Genomic DNA, 26,765 nt, shown 5'->3' on the forward strand with positions numbered 1-26,765 from the left:
AAAATAAAGTAATTTAAAAAAAAGAATCTAAATGCGAGGAGGAGGATTTTGAATTGAATGCGGTATGCAACTGGGAGCCAATGGAGGTTGTACAAGATTGGGGTTATATGAGCAGAACATTTGGTATGAGTGAGTGTTCTAGCCGCAGAGTTTTGAATATAATATAATCTGGAGATGAGGCTGGCAGGGAAACCAATGAAAAGATCATTACAGTAGTCAATGCGTGAGGAGACAAATGCATTAGTTTAGCTCCAACTTCCTTCAACACAGCTGCCTGGAAGTTTCAAGTAAACCTAGAAAGAGCTTAACTAGCTGGTTCAGGTGTGTTTAATTGGGGTTGAAACTAAAATATGCAGGACATTGGCCCTCCAGGACTGAGTTTGGGCATCCCTGATCTAAACATTGTACTTTTGTTATACAGGCAAAAACACAAGCAAAAGCATGGGGGAATTAGAAAGTCATATAGTTTCCTTTAGTTTCATAATGGCATTTAGTAGTTGTGTGAATTGTAGCTGACACGCCTTCTACTTATTAGTATGTTTCTTTGCTTGTGGATAAGCTGATTGAGATGAGCATTGGTTCAATGACATTCTCATTCCTACATGCTTTTGGTTGTGTTTTTGTCTGTGTAACAAAAGAACAATGTTTAGATGATAGTACCTCAAAACACTGATGTATTACCACTATAACTTAATGAAAAAAGATTGGAAAAGTACCGCCTTTGCATGTGTATGGAAGATGATAGGTATTAACAGTGTTCCGTACTCGACTAAAACAGTGTTCTGTACAGGGCGCATAACTTTAATTCACCAACAAAAATGGTCATTGTTTGAAGTCTTATTAAAAACTTGTCTCAGAATATACTAGTATTGTGTTTAAGTTAAAGTTAATGATAACTCTTTTATGAAAGTTTGAAATTAAATAGCTTCAGAATCATTTCATTTTTTTATATCATGTTTATTTTATTACAGCTTGACAATTTAAAATATTAAAAACATTAAATTCATGCAAATTAACGCTAACTTGACTGACCTTTACTGAATATAAACATCATCACTGCACAAAGATGATCCAAACAGCGTTTGCAGCCTGTCTCTCAGGCTCTCTCTGGCAGAGTGTTGCACTATGTGGTCATCACCCATAACTGATGTTTAAATATTCCCATTTCAAAGCATTTATTAAACAAAAGATCATTTATTTAACAATTTGTGATGACATAATATTCATTTCATAAAGACTGTACTACTGTGTGATGCATAAATTAAATCCAAATGCATATCGTCGTTGCTTTAAATGTCTCCTCTCCCAGGTGAAACTCGCACCTTAAGCTTGCCCACTGTCTATTTTCAAGCGCATTAGGTTGACGTAGCAAACTTACTAAATTTTCTCGGAAAAAAAATTGTAGGGGGGTCTCTGTTGTGCTTGGGGTTGAAAGAGTGAGAAATAAAGATCACACGGATATATAGCTTGCCTACCGCCCGTAAATATTTATTCAGAAATTAGCGTTAAAAGGTCATCTGTACGGAACATCTTTGTGTACGGAATATGGTTAGTCTACGTTAGCACTGTCGCCTCACAATAAAAAGGTCGCTGGTTTGAGTCCCGGCTGGGCCAGTTGGCTTTTCTGTGTGGAGTTTGCATGTTCTCCCCGTGTTCACATAGGTTTCCTCCGGGTGCTCCGGTTTCCACCACAGTCCAAAGACATGTAGGATAGGTGAATTGGATGAACTATATTGGCCATATATAGTTAATATGAGTGTGTGTGAATGGGTGTTTCTCAGTACTGGGTCTGGGTTGCAGCTGGAAGAGCATCCGCTGCATAAAACACATGCTGGAATAGTCGGCGGTTCATTCCACCGTGGCGATCTCTGATAAATAGGGGACACAGCCGATTGGAAATGAATGAATGAACGATGAAAGAGAAAATAAAGAAAAAAATATTATGAAGATATGAAAAAATAAAATACAATACACAACTGTACATTCAGATGGTTTGGAATAGTGTTTCTTTCTCTCTCTCTCTCTCTCTCTCTCTCTCTCTTCTGCTTTTTTCTCTTTCTTCATCTTTTCTCTTATTTGTAATTTATTAGTTAGAACTGCATATTCATATATGACACACTTTGCTATTATATTCACTGTTACCTGGTCGGTTTCTTTGTTCTTATCATGGTGAATTAAAGTAGCACTTAATTATTTTGCTGTCATCAACAACAAAGCTGCACATGGATCACTTTTGGCGTTATGAGTGTTACCATGGAAACAAATTATATCTGAGCCGGAGGATGTGAACAGCTCCAAGTTGTCATCTTGTAATTATGGTAATTCCAACATGGCATGAAAGCAGCATTAAACTACATAACATTGCTCTTAAGTTCTTAATGATTAAGCTCCATGGGTTCATTCTGGACAAAAAAGGGAACTAAAATAAAGTCTAATTTTAACTGAGAGGAGCCACATTTACATGATTAGCCATGCTGAGAGAGCAGATGTTTTGGTATCAGTTTCAGGAGCGTAGAAGTCTTGCTGTTATCCTTTGTTTAAAGTTTATTCAGCTCGAACTAGTGTGATTTGTTTACAGTGATAGTGGTGTACTCGTCTTATCTAGTGTCTTACAGGGTCGGTGTGTGTGTTTTCTGGTGCATTCTCGTCTTATCTGAGGGGTCGTTGGAGATGCAGATCGTGCAAATGCCTCTGGCTCCAGACAGTAATGTAATTAGTGTGAAATCAGTCACATATGTTGCTGTGACACTACACACACACACACACACATGCAAGCACACAGAATCTAGAATTTTATGTACCATGTAAAGACGGGGACTCTGTTTTTCATTCCACTTTTGCTCGTCGTTTTATGATGTGTGTTCCTGGAGAGAAAACACAAGTAGTTTCCTGCAGCATTCATGAGGATTGATTCCTCTAAGTCCCTCTACACACACACTCATTTACGGAGTAGAAATAATGCTCATCATTAAAGGCTTTGTTGTGTGGGATTGCTTTAATAATTCTACACATATTAATCATTAATGATACTCTGTTTTTCTCTCTATGCCTTCTCAGCAGCCCTCTCTAACACACGCACACACACATAAGAAAGCATGATTAATAATGTTAGTGTTAGAGATTGTTACAAAATGAAAACTTTCAAGTATTAAACTTTAGCGTATAGTTTTATCTCACACTATTTGTACTATGAATATGGATAATTCCATCTTAGCAGCTACATGACAACATGCTGAAAACCCTCAGAATGCCTAGCTTCTGAATAATAACAAGCTAAAAACCACTCGGAACAACTCGCATCCATATGACAAGCTAAAAACACTTAGGACAAGTAGCATCCGCAAAATAGCAAGCTAAAAAAAGCACCCAGAATAACCGGCTCCTGCTTAAGCATGGAAAAATCCTCAGAACAACTAGCGTAACAACAAGCTAAAACCTCTTAAAGCAGCTAGCATCCACATAATAATGAGGTAAAAAAAGCTTCCAGAATAACTAACTCCCTTTTAGTAGTAACATTGAAAAATCCTCAGAACAACTAGCGTCAACATAACAAACTAAAACCTCTTAGAGCAGCTAGCATCCACATAATAGCAAGCTAAAAAAAAGCTTCGAGAATAACTAGCTCCCGCTTAGCAGCGCAGTAAAATCCTCAGAACAACTAGCGCCCACATAACAACAAGCTAAAACCACTAGAGCAACTAGTATATGCATAATAACAAGCTAAAAAGCACCCAGGTTAATAGCTCCGGCTTAGTAGGCTAGCATTGAAAAATCCTCAGAACAACTGGCGTCCACATATCAACAAGCTAAATCTCTTAGAGGAGCTAGCATCTACATAATAACAAGCTAAAAACACATCCAGAATAACTAGCTCCCACTTATTCACAAAAATCCTCAGAAGCCACCACATAAAATATCAAACTAAAACATTCTTGCATCCTTAAACACCTTGCATCCACAATATAAAAAACAAGCTAATATTTTAATAATAACAAGCTAAACAACTAGGAACAGCATTATAACAAGGAAAATAACTTTTCAGAACAGCATCCTCATGGTAGCCTACAAGCTAAAAAAAAAACTCTATCAACAACTGTAGCAATCCCACAGCAATGTGTTAAAACCACTCTGAATGCCCTCAAAACAACACATCTAGCTATTTTTTAAAATAATTTGCCATGCCTCTTTTGCTAAATCCTACCATATGGCTAAAACCTATAGCAACTACATAGCAACATGCTAAAAATACATTGACCACAGCTTGCATGATATACTTTTTGCTATAGATTTGAATGATGCACCATGCTACTAAACGCCCTAGCAACAACATGCAAAATAGTACTCAGAACACCTAGCAACAGCATAGCAACCACCTAATCACCCACAACACCCTAGCAGCATTCTACGGACATGGTTTCATTGATTTATTGTTATATTCTATTGTTACGAGTTATGATTTATTCCCTATTATATTCCACCACTGTCTTCCAGAGTTTTATTGTAAAACATAATCAGACACTCACACTTTATCATTTTCCGCTCTCTTTCATACCTTCTCATTTATGTGGGGACTGAATCAGCTGCAGTCCCCCAGAACAGAACCGTAGTTCCTGACAGTTTCATTGTCGTTTTATTTTACTCTCAGCAAGTCACTATATCAGCAACTTTTACATCCTCCTGCGTGCCTTGCTCAATAGTAGGACTTGATCCGAAACCGCAGGCACTGTTTTTGTTGAAAGTGGGTGGATATGTTGAAATCACAGTCGCTCAGACAAAATATGTTTATGTTTTAGTCTGAAAATTCTCCAATGTGTTGTGTTATATGGCTGTTAATGGTGATTGGGATATTTTAAGGGATAGTTCACTCAAAAATGAAAATGCTGTGAATACTCACCCTTCGCTTGTTCAAAACCTATTTCAATTTCGTTTTTCTGTTGAAGACAAAAGAAAATACTTTGAAGGATGCTGGTTTCAGGGACCCATCGACTTCCATAGTATTTTTTTTTTTTTACTGTGGAAGTCAATGGGTACCAGCAAACAGCATTCTTCAACATATCTTCTGATTTAAAACCATATAAAGGAGAGTAAACAGTGAGGTAATTTAAATTTTTGGGTGAACAAATCCTTTAAAAATATTGCAATATTTTATTGTGTTAATTAAGGCTGTGATAACTGGGGATGCGCTGAATTTTTGCCCACTTAAAAGTATCGTCTGAAAAATGGCATTTTTGTTTTTTTGGCTTGGCGGCACGGAGGCTCAGTGGTTAGCACTGTTGCCTCAAAGCAAGAAGGTCGCCAGTTCGAGTCCCGGCTTGGTCAATTGCCATTTCTGTGTGGAGTTTGCATGTTCTCCTTGTATTCACATGGGTTTCCTCCTAGCGCTACGTTTTCCCCCACAGTCTAAAGACATGCAGTGTAAATAAATTGGAAAAACAAAATTGGCTGTCGTATATGAGTGTGAGAGTGTATTGGTGTTTCCCAGTACTGGGTTGCGGCTGGAAGGGCATCTGCTGTGTAAAATATGTGCTGGAATAGTTGGCGGTACATTCCACTGTGGTAACCCCAGATAAATAAGGGATTAAGCTGAAAGAATGAAAATATGAGTTGTGTTCAAGGCATTAGTTTCACTTTCCCTCCAGCCGTCGTCAATATACTATGAGTAAAGTGGCTTTCACACCAGACGCAGAAAGTTCTGCACTATAAAACTCATTCACCTTGTGCAATGCAAGTGTGGTTTGTTGCCGTTCCGACCAATATGCAAGACAATAAACTGCCCACATGATGTTTCTATGCATGCTTGTTCAACACTGGTAAAATAACTCAGTCAATACAATTTTATTGTCAAATAAATGTGGTTATTTTATTGCCATATGTTTTTTTTTATTCCTTTCAATTTTTTGTGTTAAATAAAAACATTTCAAAATTACTTTATATTATTTAATAAAATAATTCATAATTATTACAAAGCATTTTTGTTTGTTCAGTGCATTTAGAATTTTCAGTTTTGGTCCAGATTTTTCATTTCGGCACATCTCTAGTCACAATATAACAGTATACTCATCATGATATTTAAAAGTTAATTATAAACCTGAAAATATATTACACAACTATTGATGATAAAACATGAAGAGAATCAACACATAATTGCAGCATTTGTGTGTGTTTTTATCTGTGTTTTTTAAGCCATCTTGGGTATTTTTAAAATAAAAATACAATGCTAATCAACATTTATCACTTTATGTAATTCTATAAAAAATGTCTGCTTCATTTGTTACAAGAAATCACATCAGTTAACAGAAGAAGATTATTTAACTCAACTGGCACAATAATGCGTGTTTGAAGTAAAAAAAAAATGGTATTCTCATTTCATTATTTAAATTATTTTATTAAAATAGCTGAAGTCTCTATTAAGTGCAATAATGTGATTCCTTTGCTCAAAAAAATAAAGATGAATTTGACTTATAGCATTAATTGTTATTTATTTAGTCTCCGTTAAGTGCAATTGTTCCTTGTGTATGCAGCAGTGCAGTTCATTAGCCAAAAAAAGTAAACAAAATGAAGATGAATTTAGCATTATATATTATTTATTTAATCTCCTTTAAGTGCAGTTGTTCCTATTCGGCAAACAAAATGAAGATGAATCTGGCTTATAGCATTTTTTCATTAGTATTTTTTTTCATGATCTCTATATGCTCGAAATTATTATATTATTATCATGAACTATTTTGGAAAAAATTGACCTTATGACACTCATATTCTGTATTAAATTAATTCATGAATATCATTTGCAATATTTTCAGTATTAAAGGTCTCGTGAGATGAAAATAAAGTTGTTTAGATGTTTCAGTATGTTAGATTTAAGGATATCTATAAGCTAATGTCCTACAAAATTAGCACTTAGAATATATAAACCTGATGTAAACATCCAAAGCTTGCAGTTTGTCACTTCCTCTTAAATTTAATTCCACTAATTTAACAGATGTCTTTGGGTCTTTGCTCAGATTTCTTCTGAAGAATATCAGTTTCCTTAAGCAGCAGCCGGGGCTCCTGTTTTATAGCTTTATGATTCATTAAATTACCCGTATGAGGTCTGAATGGCAGGAATCACGCTCGGGCTCCCACAGAGGGTCGAGTCTTGGTGAGAGTTCAGAGATCACACTGACCGTCAGTTTCTTGGGTTACAGAAGAGCAGGAGAGCGCGAATGTACTCGGAGGGGGGCTGTGTGTAAAAACCAGTGTCAGGTCAGCAGGAAATGCCTCATGTTTCGGCTGGTTTTGTTTGAGCTGATGCAGTTGGAGTCATCATAAATGAAGCTAAATGAGTCATGCGAAAGTTACTCTAGACGAAGACAAGTGGAAGACATTTCAGATTTCTAGTTATGAGAGATGTGTTTGTATATATATGATGCATTGTAAAGGCATTAGATCACATCCAGATTTATCAGAATGATATTCATTGTGTTTATACACAAGGAAGGAGCTTTAGTTGTAGCATGGGAACAAAGATGACGGCGAGTTATATATACTTGTGGGCTGTTGAATGCTTGATTCGGATTGGTTGATGAACTTTTGATGAGCTGTGTAGTTATTTTCAGATAAACGCACAGCTGAAGTAGCTGAAGTGAAACAATTTAATGAATCTGATTAGACTGATCGTAATAAACACAAACAATCTGATTGAAAGAAACTAGTACAACACATCAGTTGATATAACTGACTTGAATTGTTGGAAAATATAAGAACTATTAGAAAATAAGAATTATATAATAAGTGAACAATAATACCAATATATCAAAATAAAAATAAAAATGGAAATAATAATTATTAAAATATTAATTATTTTTAAAAAATCATTAGAAAACACCACTTAACCTAGTGGTTGTACTGTTGTATATTATTCGTTTACATTACATTATTTTAAAATATTAATATATATATATATATATATATATATATATATATATATATATATATATATATATATATATATATATATATATATATATATAATAATACAATATATAAATATAAACTGTAAAAATTATATGATTAATTAGACATGACATGTTATTTTTAGTTCATAGCAACGTATTAAACTAAGTTAATCATGTTCTAAATTTATTTTAAGTTACACAAGCTGTTTAAGTCAGTTTAACATATTATAAGTTCAAAGGACTCATAAGATTAATATGAATTCAGCCATTTTTTACAGTGTATACGAGCAATTCTGTGCAAATGTCAACCTTGCCATGAAAAAATTATATGTTTTAAGGAATACGGAAACCATTTCTGGGTTTTTTGTGAAAGTAATGTCGAATGTAATATTATGTTTTAATAACTTACGATAAGGCTCCAAAAAGTAGTACACCTAAATTTATGTCAAAACAAATATTAAATACAAATTTAAAAAAAAAAGAAAGAAAAATGAAGAGAAACAAAAAGAAAATAAGAATTTAGTTGAAAATTTGTAGGTTGTAATTTTATTTTGCAATATTTTGCTTGAATTTTATTGTATTATATTTCAGTTTCTAAATATGTTTGGTGTCTAAAATATTATTTTAATGATTATATCTGTTCAATAAATCTGTTTTGTTTAAATTCACACCAAAATACATTGCCTATATTCACTAAGAAATGGATACAAATATTCATTTTCAAAATAGGGTGTTCTCAATTATACTGAGCACTGTATATATATATATATATTTTTTTTTTTTTTAAAATATATATTATGCATTAAAATGTGCATTTATATTTTTGTTATTTATAATTTTGCCTAGAGTGTAAGATTTATTTTAAGGCTTTTAGAATGTAAAGCAATAAGAGTATCCACATGATGCTTATAATGTTGATCTATATTATGTTTCATATAACTGAACAGCAAATATAATCAGTCATCTCACTAATGTGTTTGTGTATGTGTGTGTTTGTGTAGGTATGATTTTGTACAGGTGTTTGATGGTGCGGATGAGAACGCTCTCTCTCTTGGGAGGTTCTGCGGCAAAATCGCCCCGTCTCCGATTATCTCTAGTGGAAACTCTTTACTCATCAAATTCACCTCCGACTATGAAAGCGCAGGAGCCGGATTCAGCATCCGCTATGAGATACACCGTACAGGTATACACAAACACACACACTGTCAAAGATATCATAATGCACACACACACAAAGACAAACATATAGTCTTTAATTAAAATACTCATTCTCTGTTTTAATTCTCTTTTGTACAGTTGAAGTCAGAGTTATTAATCCTCCTGAATTATTAGGCGAGAAGATTCATTTCTAAACATGATAGTTTTAATAACTCATTTCTAATAACTGATTTATTTTATCTTTGTCATGATGACAGTAAATAATATTTGACTAGATATTTTTCAAGACACTTATACAGCTTAAAGTGACATTTAAAGGCTTAACTAGGGTAACTAGGCAAGTTAGAGTAATTAGGCAAGTCATAATATAACGATGGGAGACAATCAAATAAACATATTGCTTAAGGGGGCTAATAATTTTGACCTTAAAATGGTTTTAAAAAATTAAGAACTGCTTTTATTTTAGCCGAAATCAAACAATAACCAGAAGAAAAAATATTATCAGACATACTGTAAAAATTTCCTTGCTCTGTTAAACATCATTTAGGAAATATTTGAAAAGTGTTGCCTCAAGCTGCTTGTTATTTTACGCAGGTACCGAATGTTCCAGAAACTTCACCGAACCGCACGGACTGATCGAAACCCCTGGCTTCCCGGATAAATATCCCAACAACCTGGAGTGCACCTTCATCATCTTCGCACCCAAGATGGCGGAGATCATTTTGGACTTTCAGAGCTTCGACATGGAGCCGGACACAACGGCACCTGCGGGGGCCGTCTGCAGATTCGACTATCTGGAGATATGGGACGGATATCCTACAGGTACAGACGGAAAAGAAAACAGAGGAACAACAATGCTGACTTTTAGACTTCATGCTGAGTTCAGCAGGAAGTTTGAATAGTATTAGAGCCGGAGGAAAGGCTTTTCAGAAAACATCCACAGAGACACACACACACACACACACACACACACACACAAAAGAAAACCCAATCATTACAGCTCTCAGGGATATTAGAATGGTTCTGCATGAAGAAAGGCTGAGTTTTTCATTGAGTTGTGAATTGCTCAAATTTCCGTCTCTTTCTTTCAGTGGGTCCTCATATTGGTCGATACTGTGGTTCCAGACATCCAGGTCGAGTGATTTCATACACTGGCATTCTCTCTCTCAGTATCCACACAGACAACGCCATCACCAAAGAGGGCTTTTCAGCCAATTACAGCATCCGAAGCAGCTCAGACCAACTTCAACCACACCAAGGTTAGTGTGAGACCTCATTTAAAGTTCCAGTGAAATTAGAATTAAAACATTTAGATGCTAGTTTCAGTCTGTCAGTTTTAAGGACGTCTGTTAGCTAGTGTGCTCCAAAACATTGACGAAATTAGCGTTTAGTAGATAAACCTGATATAAAGATGTAAAGCTTGTAGTTTGTCACTTCAGCCTAAATCAACCTTTTTTTTTCACATGACCTCATCAAATCTTGACCAATCAAATGCTCTTTAGCATCTGACATTCCCCACCCCCTTCAAGATGCTTTTCATTTGATGTGCTGAGCTCAACCACTCTCACTGGCAGAGCTGTGATAAAAAGCGAAACGCTATCGGCTGTTTTTAAAGAGGAGGAGCTACTCTGTGTCCCATCCTATCATCATTTTTCAGTTACGATTACGTCAATCATCAAATAATAAGATGCACATTTCAAAGCACCCTTAAAAAGCTAATTTACATCACTTTTGAATCATTCACATTTCCGTTTTTTTTGCATCTTGATTTCAAAGAATGGACTTTTAAGGATACATTGTTGCAGAAAAACTATTGCCTGTAGCTTCTGATTCATGGGTATTTTATTTACAATTGCACTGTGGGACATTGATCTTTGTTCTGGCAACTTTTGATGTTGAAAATGCGACTCTGCAGTTTTGCAACGTGACTTTTATTGACATTTTATTAGACTGAAAACAATATATTGCACAAGAATTAACACATTTAGAAATGAATCCCTATACTGTCAAAAATGCTGGGTTCTGCATAATTACTTCATGTTGTCCCAACACAAATGTATTAAGTTAACTTAATACTTTTTACATATTAAAGTTGATTGAACATAAAACAATTAAACTGTCTTGAAAAACACAAAAGAACTGAGTTTCCTCAACTTATCCTAAATAACTAGTTTAAACAAGCAGCAAAAGTCCTTTTTTAAGTTTACAATGACAGAAAAAGCTCGGTTTTAGTTTTGTCAAATCAAATCAAATCTCTTTTATTGTCACATCATCTGCAGTATGTGTGCTATGATGAGTGAAAAGCTTAGGTGCTGGCTGCAAAATAGAGATGGTGCAATATACAACGACATTGCAAAATACAACATGCTCCCAAAATACAAGACAAGATACAATTGGCAATGTTTACAGTAATACGTAGAAGACAATAAATAGGTGTGCATGTAGTCTGACTGTTGGTGGACAAATGTTGTAGGCAGTATGGTTTTAAGTACGGCTTGGTTAATCATATTTGTGTTTTATAATTAATATGACCTACCCAGACAATATGCGATATAACTACTAAGAATGTCAATTAAAGTCACTTTGTTAAACTTCATTCATTCATTTTCTTTTCGACTTAGTCCCTTTAATAATCCGCGGTCGCCACAACGGAATGAACCGCTAACTTATCCAGCACATGTTTTACGCAGCGGATACCCTTCCTGCTGCAACCCATCTCTGGGAAACATCCATACATACTCATTCACTACCGACAATTTAGCCTACCCAATACACCCGGAGGAAACCCAAGCAAATGCTGGGAGAACATGCAAACTCCACACAGAAACGCCAACTGACCCAGCCGAGGCTCAAACCTACTGTACCATCGCGTCACTACTTTGTTAAACTTTTTAATATAAAAATGTTCAGGGACTACATCTAATTAATTTACCTAAGACTTAAAATTAAATGGACTTAAAATCAGATCATTTGTCTAACATTTTCTTAAATATTGATTTGTCCAGACCAAGATTTTTCATATTAGGCCCGTCACGTGGCCAGCCTGGTGAAAGATGTGGTTTCTTTTTTTTTTTTTTTTTTTCTTTTACAAAAAGTGAACCTTTTTGCATTTATTCACTTTATTTTCTATTTAATTATGAAATTTAAACACCGCATTAAGTGACATTTTATGCATTTCTTTTGCTGAATTAGCTTGTCGGATGGTCATCATAACCAAACTTATCAATGCACTGAAAATATTTTCTAAAGATTTAGAATTAAAGAAATATGAAGAAAAAATACTTTTAAAACAATACAAATTTATTTCATATATCATTGTGGGGGGAAAAAAGTAATCCGTTAAAGTTTAAATTAAAACTCTGTGCCATTTAGTATTTAAACACTGCATTTAATGACATTTTAAGCAATATATTTAGCTCAATTAGCCTGTTGGATGTTATCATAACCACTCCTTTAATTTACCAAAGATATTTCCTAAAGATTTAGAATAAAGACGTATGAAGAAAAAAATTTATATTTTTAAAAATACAAATTTATTTCATATATCAATTTGGGAAAAAATGAAATCTGTTAAGTTTTAAATTAAAAGCTGTAGACGACTGACATTTATTAGGCAAATAACAAACTGAGAAGCACATTAAACTTTACTCAGTCAGAATTTGGCCATTTAAATACTAAACAATTAAAACATAATAATAGTAATAATAATGTAGAGCTTGATGATTTTTCTAGTCTCTCTTGTAAAAAAAAAAGTGCATTTGAAAACTCATTAACAACAACAATAGCCAAATTAGTATTAAAATTAACTTTAATTTGGCCAGATTTTGATGTTTCACACTTTTTTTTGGTAATTGTTTTTCTTTCAAGAATAAGGTCCAAGATTTAGAATAGAAGTTACTTGTAAAATGTTTTCTCTATTTTACAGTACGTAAAAGGTCTCTTGGTCTTAAAGCCTTTTATGGGTAATTTTCAAAATTGATGATGGCTTAACATTCAGAATAGGACAAATGAGCTCATGTATGAACAAATTCTGGAACTTTGTCATGGGGGGGCTGCTTATAATTTTCTTCATTTTTACAAGGTTTTTATGTCATTTTTTAGAGCAATAAATTAATTAAAAAGAAAATAAATTTAATTCAATATTATAATACCTGTGGTAAATGTAGTTGCAATTATTTGTTTAGATACAGTTCAATTGTAATATTTGCATGGCATTTTTTAGCATTAAAATTTTTAGTGTAGGATAAAAATATATTAAATAGCATTCATTTTCAAGATCAAGCAACATGCAACGATCGTATTTATTTATTTGACGTTGTTTTTATGCTTGTCTTTGGTGAATGCAATGATGGGAATGACACGAGAGCTGCTGATATTTCTCTCACTTTCAGCTGGCTCAGTCTGGGGCTTTTATTAAAGCCATCTATCAAGTTTTCCGGGAGTCACACACTAACCGAGACTGTTAGCAATAATGTGGCAATAATGCGCTTGATGGCACTGAAGTAACACCCATGCTCCTCTGAGACCTGATCCCGGCTCAGATTCACTTCAGAAAACTGTGCATGTGTGTGCTTTCAGTTCGGAGTAATAAAGTGCAGTGAGGCTGTCCGTTTATAATTCATCTTCATCCCGGCTCCCGCACGGGGCCACACGGGGTCACACGGGTCACCACATCTGTGGCCAAACATAAAAGACTAATATTAACTTCCTATGGTGAGGAGAGAGCGTATCCGACTCTCTTTCGCTTTCAAACACAAAAAAAACATGCTAACAAAATGATATTTACTCAACCTAGACCTTCCGACAGTATCAGATATAAAACAACGCTTGATTTATGGTCATGTCAGATAGTGAGGAATGGTTCGATTGGCTTTAAAAGTGACTTCAGGTTTTATGATAGTGCCATTCGTGCTGTTTATCACTTCTAAAACATGACAGCAGCAATAATGTGTATGTGTGTGCGTGTGTGTTTGTGTGTGTAGATGAGTGCATGTATCCTTTAGGAATGGAAAGTGGTGAGATCACAGAAGACAGGATAGCTGCATCGTCCCAGTATAATCCCAGCTGGTCTCGACTGCGCTCCAGACTGAATTACCTTGAAAATGGCTGGACGCCGTCAGAGGATTCTTCTCGGGAGTGGATACAGGTACAAACAAACACACACATACAGTTGAAGTCAGAACTATTAGCCCTCCTGATTTATTGACGTATGACGAGATCTCGCGTGATTAAATCGCGACGAGATTTCTTGTCGGGTGAAAATTTGTCTCATGAGTTAAGATCAAGGTTATTATAGTTAACGAAAACTAGAATTGCAAAAAGATTTTCGTTAACTGAAATAAAAATAAAAGCGAGAAGTTTTTTTTTTAAACTAGAACTAACTGAAACTGAATTGTGTACATACAAAACCAATTGAAACTAACTAACATTACAGCAAAAATGTCCTTCGTTTTCGTAAAAGTATTTAATATATTGTAAGTACATCTATTTACTTCACGCTGCCGGTGTTTGACCCATGCGGCACCTCAGGGTGTGTTATCCCGCTGCCATTCGCCAGATCAAGCCGGTCCAGTCATCCTCGCTGTTCCTCCCGTGACAAAAACTATGACTAGATGACAGCAGCATGTTGACAAAATTAAATACAACCTGAGCAGACACTTAAAAGTATTCATTCAACACATTTGTGCCAAATAATAGGTTTTATTTCTGTATTTGTATATTTCGCGAATGAATTGTCTTTTTAACCGGATTTTCTAAGTGAACCGATTGAACTAATTCACCAAATTGAACTGAATCTCTTGAAATGATTCGTGTCTCCAGTAACATTAAGCCCTTATCCAAAAACTTCTTGCTTATTAACATGCCTCATAACGCCCTCTGACTCGAAATAAACCAATATATATTATTTTATATATTTAGTTATTCAGTTATTAGAACAGTAAACACAGATAACAGATTTGACAAGCGCTGAACCGATAATGCCGATTCAGTGAACCGCACACAAACAGTACAGTACATGGCAGCCTGCTGTGTTTGAACTAAACTTGAACTCGAGGGCTTAAATGAGAGGATCTGGCGAAATGTAAGTTTATTACACAACAGAAAGTCGTAATGGAATTTAAATGAATGAATCATGCTTCAGTTGGGTTGTAAAACTTAACTGTAAGAAACTTTTCAGATCGTGATGTTTTAAGTGACTGAAATTATGATTGCTAACTACAAATATTTAAAATGTTGAGTCCAAACATGGGAGGATTGTCACAAAAGATCTGGTTCTTGTTCAAGATCTGAACTTCCCATCACTACTGTGTATCTAACCTCAGAAGCAGCCTTGCACACATATTTTACTTAAGGCTGCTGTCTTGTGGGCTGTTGTATTTGAGTTTGAGGATGGGTAGATGGTAGTGGTAGATGTGTTCTTGTGTAAAAAAAATAAGGTAGTCCATCTTTGGTTGAGTTTTTATTATACAATATTTATTCTGATGATTTCGAATCTTGCACCTAACTAATATCCTTGTTTACAAAAAAATTATAAATAAAACTAAAACTGAAACTAATAAAAACCAAACTAAAACTAAGCAATTTCAAAATATAGAAACTAATAAAAACTAGTAAATCTACCAATAAAAACATATTAAAACTAACTGAATTTGAAAACCAAAAGTCATAATGAAATAAAAACTAAAACTATTAAATCCTTGGTTGTGATTTTATAATGGAGCATGACATGGAAATTAACCTTGAAGCTTGGAGGCATGATTAGATTTGAACTGCAAATCAAGTGCTTTGCACACATCTGCCGCGTCCTACAAAGGCTTCAACTGCAGCCACACACGTTATGGTTCATAATGATTGAATAGCTCTTCAGATATGCTTAAAGTAATAAAAGATGGAATAAGACATGTGGCATATTCCTATTTAAGTTGCATTATTATGCAGTACAGACATGTAAAGACCGAAATCAAACATTACCATTTTGCGACAGGATAACACCCCATTCACACAGGGAATCAGCGTCAACACTTTCCATTTACTTTGAATGGGTGACGTCAGGCATTACCAAACTGCATTGTGGAACCGTCAGCACCACTTCAGTGTCGTTGCTCGCTGCAGAAATTTGCAACTTTTTAAGTGTCAGCCAATCAGATCACTTCATGCAAATACCCTAGCTCAGACAGTAGCCTATTACCGACTCATTTCATTGGCTGACGCTGCTATGACAATCACGTCAGCCCCAACTTCAGACACACTCAAGCCCCGTGTGAATGCACGGTAAGCCTTATACTCACAGCTGTTTGACACTATTCTCTGCTTTTTCTGACTTTTTTGCTCTATTTTTCGGATTTTATTCTAGCTGAAATAAAACAAGACTTTCTCCAGAAGATATTTCTTCAAAAATAATATAGGAAATACTATGAAAAAAATCTTGCTCTGTTGAACATCATTTGGAAAAATATTTGAAAAAGAAAAATCACATGAGGGCGAATCATTTTGACTTCAACTGTACATGTGTGAACATTCACTTAGCAATGTTAATGGGATTTGCAAAGACTTTAAGTTTTTAAACAACTAAATATGTGAGGAATAACTGATGACAGACCTTGAGTGTGCCTTATTTTCCAATAATTTAATCAAACAAAGTCAGTTATTCTAATTATACTATAGTTACCACACGTAAAGGCTCTTTTCAGATGTTGTATTTTAATACGTTTGTCAGGTTTTTGTCCTCAAACAGAAACCGTGTGCAATACTGTTTTCTTACACACCTCTTCTAAAGTCTTTTGTTTTGAATTTTGACAGCTTGAAAGCATTTGACTTAATCTATGTCATCTAAGGGTCTGGGACAACAGAAGTGAGGATCCGCTTGGAGTTATTAAGAACAGTAGTCAGTCAGGCAATGGTCAAACAGGTAGCAAATAAGAACATAAAGGTCATCCAAGATTATTGTCAAAAACAGGCAAAAGGTCAGTAAAGGCAGCAAACAATCAATACAAACAGTAAAACAAGGCAAAGGTCAAAACACAGCAAGACAAGGCAAGGAAAACACTTATGTGATGACCTCCAACAGAAACAAGACTCAGCCCTGTGTGTGGAAATGAGAGGTGTCTTTATAATTCAGGTGATGAGTCAATGATGAGCTTTAGCTGTGTGTCTATGTGTATAGGTGTGTGTGAGGTACATGACAGGATTTGTAGTCCATTTGGTGGCAGATTTGTAGTTCTCCAGCTATCCGCAGTAGCTAGATCACTGGTAACTATCTAACAATCTCCTTCATGCTCTCTTTCACTGAACCTAGAAGCAGCCTGATGCTAGATGGCGGAGGTCCCATCTTTATTATTTGCAACTACTATTATATTACAATTAGCTTCTTCAAAATATATCATGATTTGACTGGCTTCTATTTCCACAGTATTGTCTACTGTGTAGGGTGGCACGATGGCTCAGTGGTTAGCACTGTCGCCTTACAGCAAGAACATCACTAATTTGAGTCCCGGCTGGGTCAGTTGGCATTATTGTGTGGAATTTGTATGTTCTCCTCGTATTCTTGTGGGTTTCTTCCAGGTGCTCCGGTTTCCCCCACAGTCACGTGCTGTAGGTGAATTGGATTAACTAAATTGGCCTTATAGTGTATGAGTGTACGTGTGTGAATGTGACAGTGTATGGTGTTTCCCAGTACTGGGAAGTGGCTGGAAGGACATCCGCTGTGTAAAACATATGCCAGAATAGTTAGCAGTTCATTCCGCTGTGGCAACCCCTGATAAATAAGGGACCGAGCCGAAGGAAAATGTGTACTTAAAAACCTTTGCTTTTACATCCTTTTACATGTTTTGATGTAACATCCAGCCTGCGGACATTTATGTGATAGATCTGCTTTAGAGCTTTAGCTGGACGCGCTCTGACACGCACAAAGGGAAGGGGTTTTCCTGCCTCTTTGTTTCTACAGTGAATGTGATTGACATGTTGTCATTCTCACAGCAGTAAACGCAGGAAGGGTTTCCTCTCTGAATGAGGACATTTATGGAGCAACAGTAGACGGCGCTTGCTCTGACAGTAGGCCAGCGTTTCGGACTCTGCCAGAAAAACAGACACACATCTGGACAACACATTTCATTCTGACACAGACAGACGCGGAGAGAAAGGGGTCAGTCCTCCGCTTCTGAACAAGACAATCAAGCACAGATTTCATTTTTAGAAGCAGGAGCGAGTTTGTGAGAACTGAACTAGTATTAAAAGGTCACCGCTTTGCTTTTAGTTTGAGTGTAGGAATTTATGGATGGAGGTATTTGTGCCATGTTTAAGATTGTAAATAAATTGACAGAAAGATTTGGCGTATATACAGTTATGCAGAATTTAGTCTGATTGTGTTTTCCATCTATTGAAGCAAATCCATGCGGTTTCATCAGTAATGCTAGAAATTTCACCCAAAAATGATAATTGTCCTCACTTTCATAGAAAGACATACGCTTGTGATTTTGTCAAGTAGGATGTGATCCTGGATTAACATCTATGTTGATCCTTGAACATCATTCCTGTTTATGAATGTAATCCAAACCTAATCCCTACCCCTAAATCTAACCCTAATGGGAAATTATTCCCAAAATGCAAGTGGTCTAATAGTTGGATAACAACATGTAGTAGCTCATAACCTTAAATGTAAGCCTAAACTTAACATAATATAGTAAACTTGTCCCTAAAATCTGAGTGGCTGATTGGAATGTTGTTCCTCGATCGTGGGTGTTTTCTCATTTATTTACTGTGAATATATACTGTGAATATATACTGTAGGTAGGTAGGTAGGTAGGTAGGTAGGTAGGTAGGTAGGTAGGTAGGTAGGTAGGTAGGTAGATAGATAGATAGATAGATAGATAGATAGATAGATAGATAGATAGATAGATAGATAGATAGATAGATAGATAGATAGATAGATAGATAGATAGATAGATAGATAGATAGATAGATAGATAGATAGATAGATAGATAGATAGATAGATAGATAGATAGATAGATAGATAGATAGATCTGTCTTGGATATGTAAATTACAGCACAGTACACTATTAAAATATAATAACTGTAATTGCAAGTATTCATTTTGTTGAATTTTTGAAATTGCACAGACCCCAAGTTACCGTGCTTAATTTGTAAATGAATAATTTCCGGAACAAAACCAGGAAATAAAAGTTACCGTAACTGATGTCTGCCACACATTTCTAAATGTTTTTGTGCAATATTACGTTATGGGGCAACCATGGATAACAAAAAACACACAAACATGTAGCTACAAACATAAAGCGTATGAAGCATCACTATTCAGTTGACTAACTCCACTGACATTCAGTTCACTTCACTATTATGTGCCAAGCGAAAATGACTCACTCTGTCTTTAAGAAGAGTCCACAGTTACCTCTTCTGTCATGTTTTCCGACTGACAGTGACAATAATATCTGGATGCAGCAATGGAGTGAGTGACGTCACTGTGACAGGTAGGGTTGGGGGTGAGGTTAGGTGAGCGCATTAAAAAGCATTGATGCAGCTCAGATCTGCACCAGGTCTGCATCCAGACCCATCTCGACAGTGAGATCACTTTGCTTCTGTCTTCCGCTCTCGTGTCTTGGGGCGCAGTTTAATCTGCTCAAGATTTCCTTTGATCAGGCTCATTATCAGATTTACTCGTGGTTTTAAAATATATATACAGTTGAAGTCAGAATTATTAGCCCCCCTGTTTATTTTTTCCCTAATTTTTGTTTAACAGAGAGCAGATTTTTTTCAGCACATTTCAAAACATAACAGTTTTAACAACTCATTTCTAATAACTGATTTTTTTGATCTTTTTCATGATGACAGTAAATAATATTTGACTAGATATTTTTCAAGACACTTCTATACAGCTTAAAGTGACATTTAAAGGCTTAATTAGGTTAACTAGGTTAGGGTAATTAGGCAAGTTATTGTATAATGATGTTTTTTTCTGTGGACTATCCGAAAAAAATATATAGCTTAAAGGGGCTAATCATTTTGACCTTAAAATGGCATTTAGAAAATTAAAAACTGTTTTTATTCTAGCAGAAATAAACAAACAAGACTTTCTCCAGAAACAAAAATATTATCAGACATACTGTGAAAATGTCCTTGTTCTGTTCTGTCATTTGGGAAATATAAAAAATAAAAAAGATTTAAAGGAGGGGCTAATGGTTCTGACTTCAACTGTATATGCTTGACTGCCTCTTGGCATTTTGAAAATGCAAATATTATTTAGATATGTCACTATGTCATTATTTGTTTTCCTGCTGCTTATTGCACGTGAAACAATAATCACCAATCAATAGGAGTGATTGTAAACGTATGAAAGCTGATTGCTTGCAAGGGACTACCTTTTTTTGTGTGAGTGCACACAATCCACACAGCTTTGTTCGCTCTTTTTCAGTCTCTCTCTCTCTCTCTCTCTCTCTTTCTCTCTCTCTCTGTCTCTCTCTCTCTCTCACACACACACACACACACATGCAGGTATTCACCACACAAAAGTTAATGCCGGATCAATTCAAATAAATGCCAGAACGTAAAACATGATTCCCGCAACAGGATCTGGATCCGGCTCAAATTAAGCACTGATTCAATATTGCATAAATAAATATTGCACATATAATTAATTTCTAATACATTTATGTTCTTTTCTGAGCTTAAATAGATAGTTCACACAAAAATGATAATTAACTTTCCCTTTACTTCTTTCAAACTTTTTTGACGTAATTTTTTCTGTTAAAACACAAAAGAAGATATTTTGGAAAATGCTGAAAACCTGTAGCTTCCATAGTAATTTTTCCTACACTGGAAAGTCAGTAATTATGGGCTTCCAGCATTGTTTAACAAAAGAAAGAAACTCACAAAGGTTTGGAACCAGTTGAGAGTGAGATCATTTTTATTTATGGGTGAACTGTCCCTTTAAAGTCACTGGTCCCCATAATACATGCATAAGTTTTATTTAAAAAGAAATAAATCTAACCCGGGCATTATATTCATCTGTCATTTTGGAATCACATGAGGGTGAGCAGACCATAGCAGGATTAATATGTCGCCGTAAACTATACTTTTAACCTCAGCACAAGGCCGCGTGTCAAACGAATACTGAATTTCTGTAGAAATCATCACCGTGTTGGTGACAAGCGCAGCGGATGTGTGAAATGAAGCAAGACTGCCATGCCAAGGGTCTCTGCAAGCAACGTCAAAGCTTCTTTCTTTTCTTTTTTTCACAACGACGGCTGCTCCATTTTCTCTCTTAGATGGCCTCTTTCTTTCAACTCTCAAACCATCTGTCTTGCCTGTCCAAAACCCTTCATATTCCTGCCTTTGAACAAGTGATCCTTGTCCCGGGGCACTTTTGAATCAAACCGTGTCTTGTCTTTTTGGCCTCAGCCTGGAAACCATCCCAAGAAAGCAAAACGGCATGAGGGTCAGTAGAGTAGCGTCTTCCTCTTTCCTTATTCCTCTTCCCTTTCCTGCTCAAATTCTTCATTTTTTCATCTCTTTCACACACACACACACACATATACAAACACCCACCGATATCCTGTTTTCAACAGAAAGTGTCCGTGTTTGTCTGCATATTTTGGCATTTGAGGGGGTCTGCTTCTGTCCTGCCATTGTTCCCTTGTTAAAGGTCTCAACACTTGTTGAGCTTGTTAGCGATGGCTGGCACCCCAACTGCTTTCTGATACGGCACAATATTGAAAAGCAATTAGCCTCATAATACCTTCCTGTGCGGAGGGAGAAAAAAGAAAGGATGGCAGCAGCAATGAGCTTTTGGTGCATCTGCTCACTCAGACTTGGGTGGAAACCAGTGGGAGAGAGATGTGAACTTTTGTGCCAGGAACGCTTGTATTGAGCCAATCGCGCTCTCAATAGGCTATTTATGCACACGTCTGTTGCGTCAGTTGAGTTTAATTTATCTCAAGAGTCACGCAAGCACTCGACAGTAAGAGAGAGAGACAGAGACAATCACTGACATGTTAGATTTAATGCAGGAATTGCTCCACAGCAGCATGATTTGTCATCCTGACCCCGGAGTGTGTCGAAATCTCTGGATGGGTGACCGTGGGTTTTTTTGTACTCATTATTACTGTAAGGGTTTTGTAGGTCACTAGATCCTGAGAACAGGCTTCTTGTAATTGTTGAGGATGGAAGTGGATAGATAGTAGATTCTCGGAAACTGAAGAGCACAATACTGAGACTGTGATAGATGTTTCTGGATATATTTTGTATTTAAGACGGTGTTTCAGTGCCAGTACAGATTTAAGTATTGTCTTTAATACTCTAGAAAATTGGTTTAAAAAAGATCACTTTGGTCATTTGGTGGATCGTGGATGCTGGGTTATTCGTTTTATGATTTTCCTGTCAAGTTAATTGTATTTGTACTAAAGTCAAAATTAATAATGTAGTAATATATAAAGTTGATATATTTATTAAACATTTCCGAAAATGTACACTATGTTTAATTATAGAGTGAATTACCTTGTATATGATATATAAATATATTATTTATGTTTATAATAACATTACAGTACAATAATACTGTAACCACGGGGAGTGACACATACAACTGAGGTAGGATCCAAAATGCAGGTTTATTCGTAGTCAGGCAAGCTATGGTCAATACGGGTGAAAACAGGTTTGTGAGGACAATCCAGAATCGTAGTCGATGTAATATGCAATAGGTCGTATGGCAGGCGGCAGACTAAGACAGGAAAGCTAACGGTAAACAGGATAACAAGACTAGGAAATGCGTTGTAGTGCTACTTACAGTTAACAAGACTCGGCAAACTGAATGGGTGAGTGTGTGGCTTAAATAGTGTGTGCAATCAGTCTCTGACAATCCTCAGGTGGTGTGAATGTAATCAGTTTAGATGAGGAAGCATATGTGTTTGTGACCGGAGTGCATGTATGAAAATGTAGTCCAGGAATGGCTGATTTGTAGTCCATGGTTATTGAGAATGAAATCCAGCGATCTTATGAAAGACGATCGCTGGTAATCGTGACAAACACCAACGTCCCCCTATATATATATTTCTGGAGATTGCGAATTTTGTAACCAGAAGTACATATGGCTGCATTTTGCGGTTACCCAATTGTCCAGTAGCTCGCATGTACGTCACCGGACTTGAGACACAGAGAGGAGTTGACCACTACAACGGGCTTCGATTCCGGCATAGAACGGTTCCAGAAAGGGAGTAAGACAGAAGTAAAAAAATATATATACATACACACACAAGTAAATAACAGGGTGGGAATGTGGTAAAATCTGAAAACATGGTAAAAATTAGGGGACGGCTTTTCTTTTTCTGGCTTTCTTTTTTTTTTAAAACACTGTCGGTTGGGTTTAGGGAAGTGGTTGATTGGGTCAATTGGTGCTTTTTTTGAAAACACTATTGGTTGGGTTTATGGAAGGAGGGTGGGTCATTTAGTCAGTCAGTCAGTCGACAGCGACCTCTTGTGGATTTACTCAAGAACAGCAGGTCTGAATGACACTCCCGAACGCAATTTAAGAGCTCAAAAAGTATAAAAAGCGGTCTCTGGTGGATTTGCCAAAACAAAAATTGCAAAAAAAAGGCGCTCTCCAGCAATTTATATAGGGGTACATTTTTATAATGAGCCTTGGTTAAATAATTCAATTTAATTTGTATTTCGGGGTTGCACTTTGATCCTTAAATAGTCTATTAATATTTTGTATATATTTATTTTATATATATACTTTTACATACATATAAAGTAAAAACAATAAATTCAAAAATAGGATTACAGCTAAAATAACCTGAATTAATACAATAAAACTAAATTGAGTGTTAAACTGGTAAACATGATCAAGTGGCCGCCAAGCCTAGTCAAACTATAAATGTGATATTTGTGTCTGACTTGAAGTCATTCATTTATAGTGGGAACCTCATTTTTCTTCCAGCAGTTTGTTGGCAGGAATGAAACCAAATTCACATTTATTGCGATGTGCTTTTCTTGAAATCTCCTCAACATAGCGTTCCCAAATAGCACATGTTTCTGGATCAAAAGTCATTTGTTGGTACTAGAACAACATTCCTATCACTCGTAGATCTTCATAGATTTATCCCTGAACAGCAGAGAGATTCCCGAATACTAAATCTTGTTGCTGGGATTTTAGAAATGTTGTTCTGTGAGCAGCGAGGATGTTGATTCAGGAACATGGCCTATTTTGGGGATAAAAACATTTTAAAGGGACAGTTCATCTAAAACTCAAAATATCTATCATCTATTCTGCCTCCATGTGTTTCAAACCTGTTTTTTTTTTTTTTTTTTTTTTTTTTTTTGATGAACTCACAAGCAGATGTTGGAAAACAGTAGGCCACTGACTGTTGTGACAAAAAATGATGCATGATAATAAGAATGATTGATTATTGTTTCATTCATTGTTTTATAGTCATCATGTGAAATAATTACTTTGACGTTTATTTAGGCTGTTATGCTTTAAGAACAGGATTTCTGTGATGCTTAGCGCTACTGAGAGCGTGTCTGTAACTATTGATAACTGACTAAATGTGTGTTTAGAGTTCGCGCCTGTTTTCAGTATACAACAAACAACTTCATCTACAATACCATTGTTTTTAGATAATTGCCTCCTTTTTATATGTTTTACATATTTATTTACTTATTTGTTTATTTAATTGCTTAACTATTAATTTATCTCTGTCTTGATTCATCTTTGCATATTATTGAAAGCCTCAGGATACAAGAAGGGTTGGGAGATCGGACGGATGTTGCTTAGAAGTTGGTAGAAGAGTTTAGGTTTGATTTTTTGGGAGTTCTGCAGTTTCAGCACTATCATATATTTGATGTCACCTCTTTTTTGCTGGTAGGACTTCTATTTTTTCATGTACATATATGTTTGTATATTATCTTCTGAAAAAAACAAACAATAAAAATAGTGAAAATATTTGTTTTATCAAAGTTTCCAGTCGTAGTTATTGCTGCTAAGAGAAAAAGACAGAACACTGACTGGCTACACTGTAAATAATATGACAAATAGTCATGACAACAAATGTTTTTGTATTAACTTTTTTTTAAATAAGTGAATCAGGTTTCCACTAGATTTTATTTATACAGTGTTTAATCTAACATTTTTGGTCGGTTTGACGGACATTGAAGTTAAGATGACTAGAAAAGTTCATTTGATTCAACTAAACTAAACTTAAAGGTAGCGATACATTTTTACAGTGTACTATGGATGCAGGCCTGTAGGTTCTACAGACCCACACCCACTGACAAAGTCCAGAAAATGACCCTTATATGAGCCCATTTATTTCATTTTTGACTGCTATGCCATCGTAAATTGTAAAAATTATAAATAGAAGATGGCTTTAAGCCTAATTTAATTTTTAATTATTCAAGTGGCCAAATTCAGACTGAGGAAAGTTGAATGTGCTGGCTAGTTTTGTATTTGTCTGGCCCTACCTATAGGCTATAGTTTTATTAGATTCCTTTTTGAAATAATTTATGATAATACATTTGTATTTAAAAATATATTTTTTTCATTATTATTATTATTATTATATATTTTTTTTAATACTAATCTCAAAACAAAATTTATAAAACTGCATTACCTTACAGTTAATATCCAAATTTGTAAATAAAAAAATAAACAAAACTGAATAGAAACTGTGGCGAAAAACTGCAAAAAGGTCCACTTTTTCAGAAAAAAGAACCAACCATTTCAATAAACTGGTTACGGGCCTGGGAGGTCAATAGCTACCACTTTCCAACATAGTTCCAAATAAATCTTTTCTTGTATTGAAAAAAACGCTAGAACCACTGGAGGGTGTATGTGTGTAAATAATGAGTAAATGATGAAGTAAATGATGAATAAATTTTCTGTTTTTATATTAATAAATTATAATAAATTAACAGTCTTTTTAAACTTTAACTTTTCTGTGTACTTCTACTGGGAACAGGAACACATCATAGATCATGTAAATCTCTGACTGGGATCATAGGAGTAACTTGACATGTGCCCCCAAACACAATACATTTCCACACACACACACACATAGAGACTCTTTCTGACCAGAGAGAAATGTTTTTTTCTTATGATCTGTTTGTCACCTGCAGGTGGACTTGGGTTTTCTGCGGTATGTGACGGCTATAGGAACACAAGGTGCCATTTCAAAAGAAACCAAAAAAGCGTACTTTGTCAGAACATACAGGATCAGTGTGAGCTCAAACGGAGAGGACTGGATTACCCTGAAAGACAAAACCAAACAGATGGTAAGATTTTTATTTACAATTTATATATATAAATATATATATACAAATGTTCGCAAAATTGATCAGTCTAGCAAATGTTCTAGCAAATCATATGTTGTGATTGAAAATATTTTCCCCCAAATATCTGTTTATCTATGCTTACTATTTTCTTATAAAGTTATAAAATTAGTTATGTTGTCTAAAAATGTATAAATTATGTCTGAAACCATGGGATCTTTTTTGATATTTTGTTATTTTATGCAAAATGGCAACTTTTTTATTTAAAATTTGGGATGATATTCAACAGAATAAAACACATTATAATATATTAATATATAAAGTTATATTATAGTTATATAATAAAAAATTTAATGTAAACAATATATCACAGCAAATCAATGCATTTAAATAAAGTT

At 35.3% G+C, this 26,765-nt stretch overlaps 1 protein-coding gene across 2 annotated transcripts in view; it reads left to right on the top strand.

Moving 5' to 3' along the window:
* The window catches only part of nrp1b (neuropilin 1b), a 57,408-nt gene that overhangs the window by 9,826 nt on the left and 20,817 nt on the right, over positions 1–26,765 (top strand). For both annotated transcript variants that reach the window (XR_012386140.1, NM_205674.1), the window contains 5 exon segments: positions 8,936–9,117; positions 9,687–9,914; positions 10,184–10,351; positions 14,075–14,238; positions 26,215–26,370. Coding sequence is in view for 1 of the 2 variants with exons in the window: in NM_205674.1 (NP_991237.1) it covers positions 8,936–9,117; positions 9,687–9,914; positions 10,184–10,351; positions 14,075–14,238; positions 26,215–26,370 (898 nt within the window). In the remaining variant the exon portion in view is untranslated.

Source organism: Danio rerio, chromosome 2 (genome assembly GCF_049306965.1).
Source record: "Danio rerio strain Tuebingen ecotype United States chromosome 2, GRCz12tu, whole genome shotgun sequence".
NCBI lineage: Eukaryota > Metazoa > Chordata > Actinopteri > Cypriniformes > Danionidae > Danio > Danio rerio.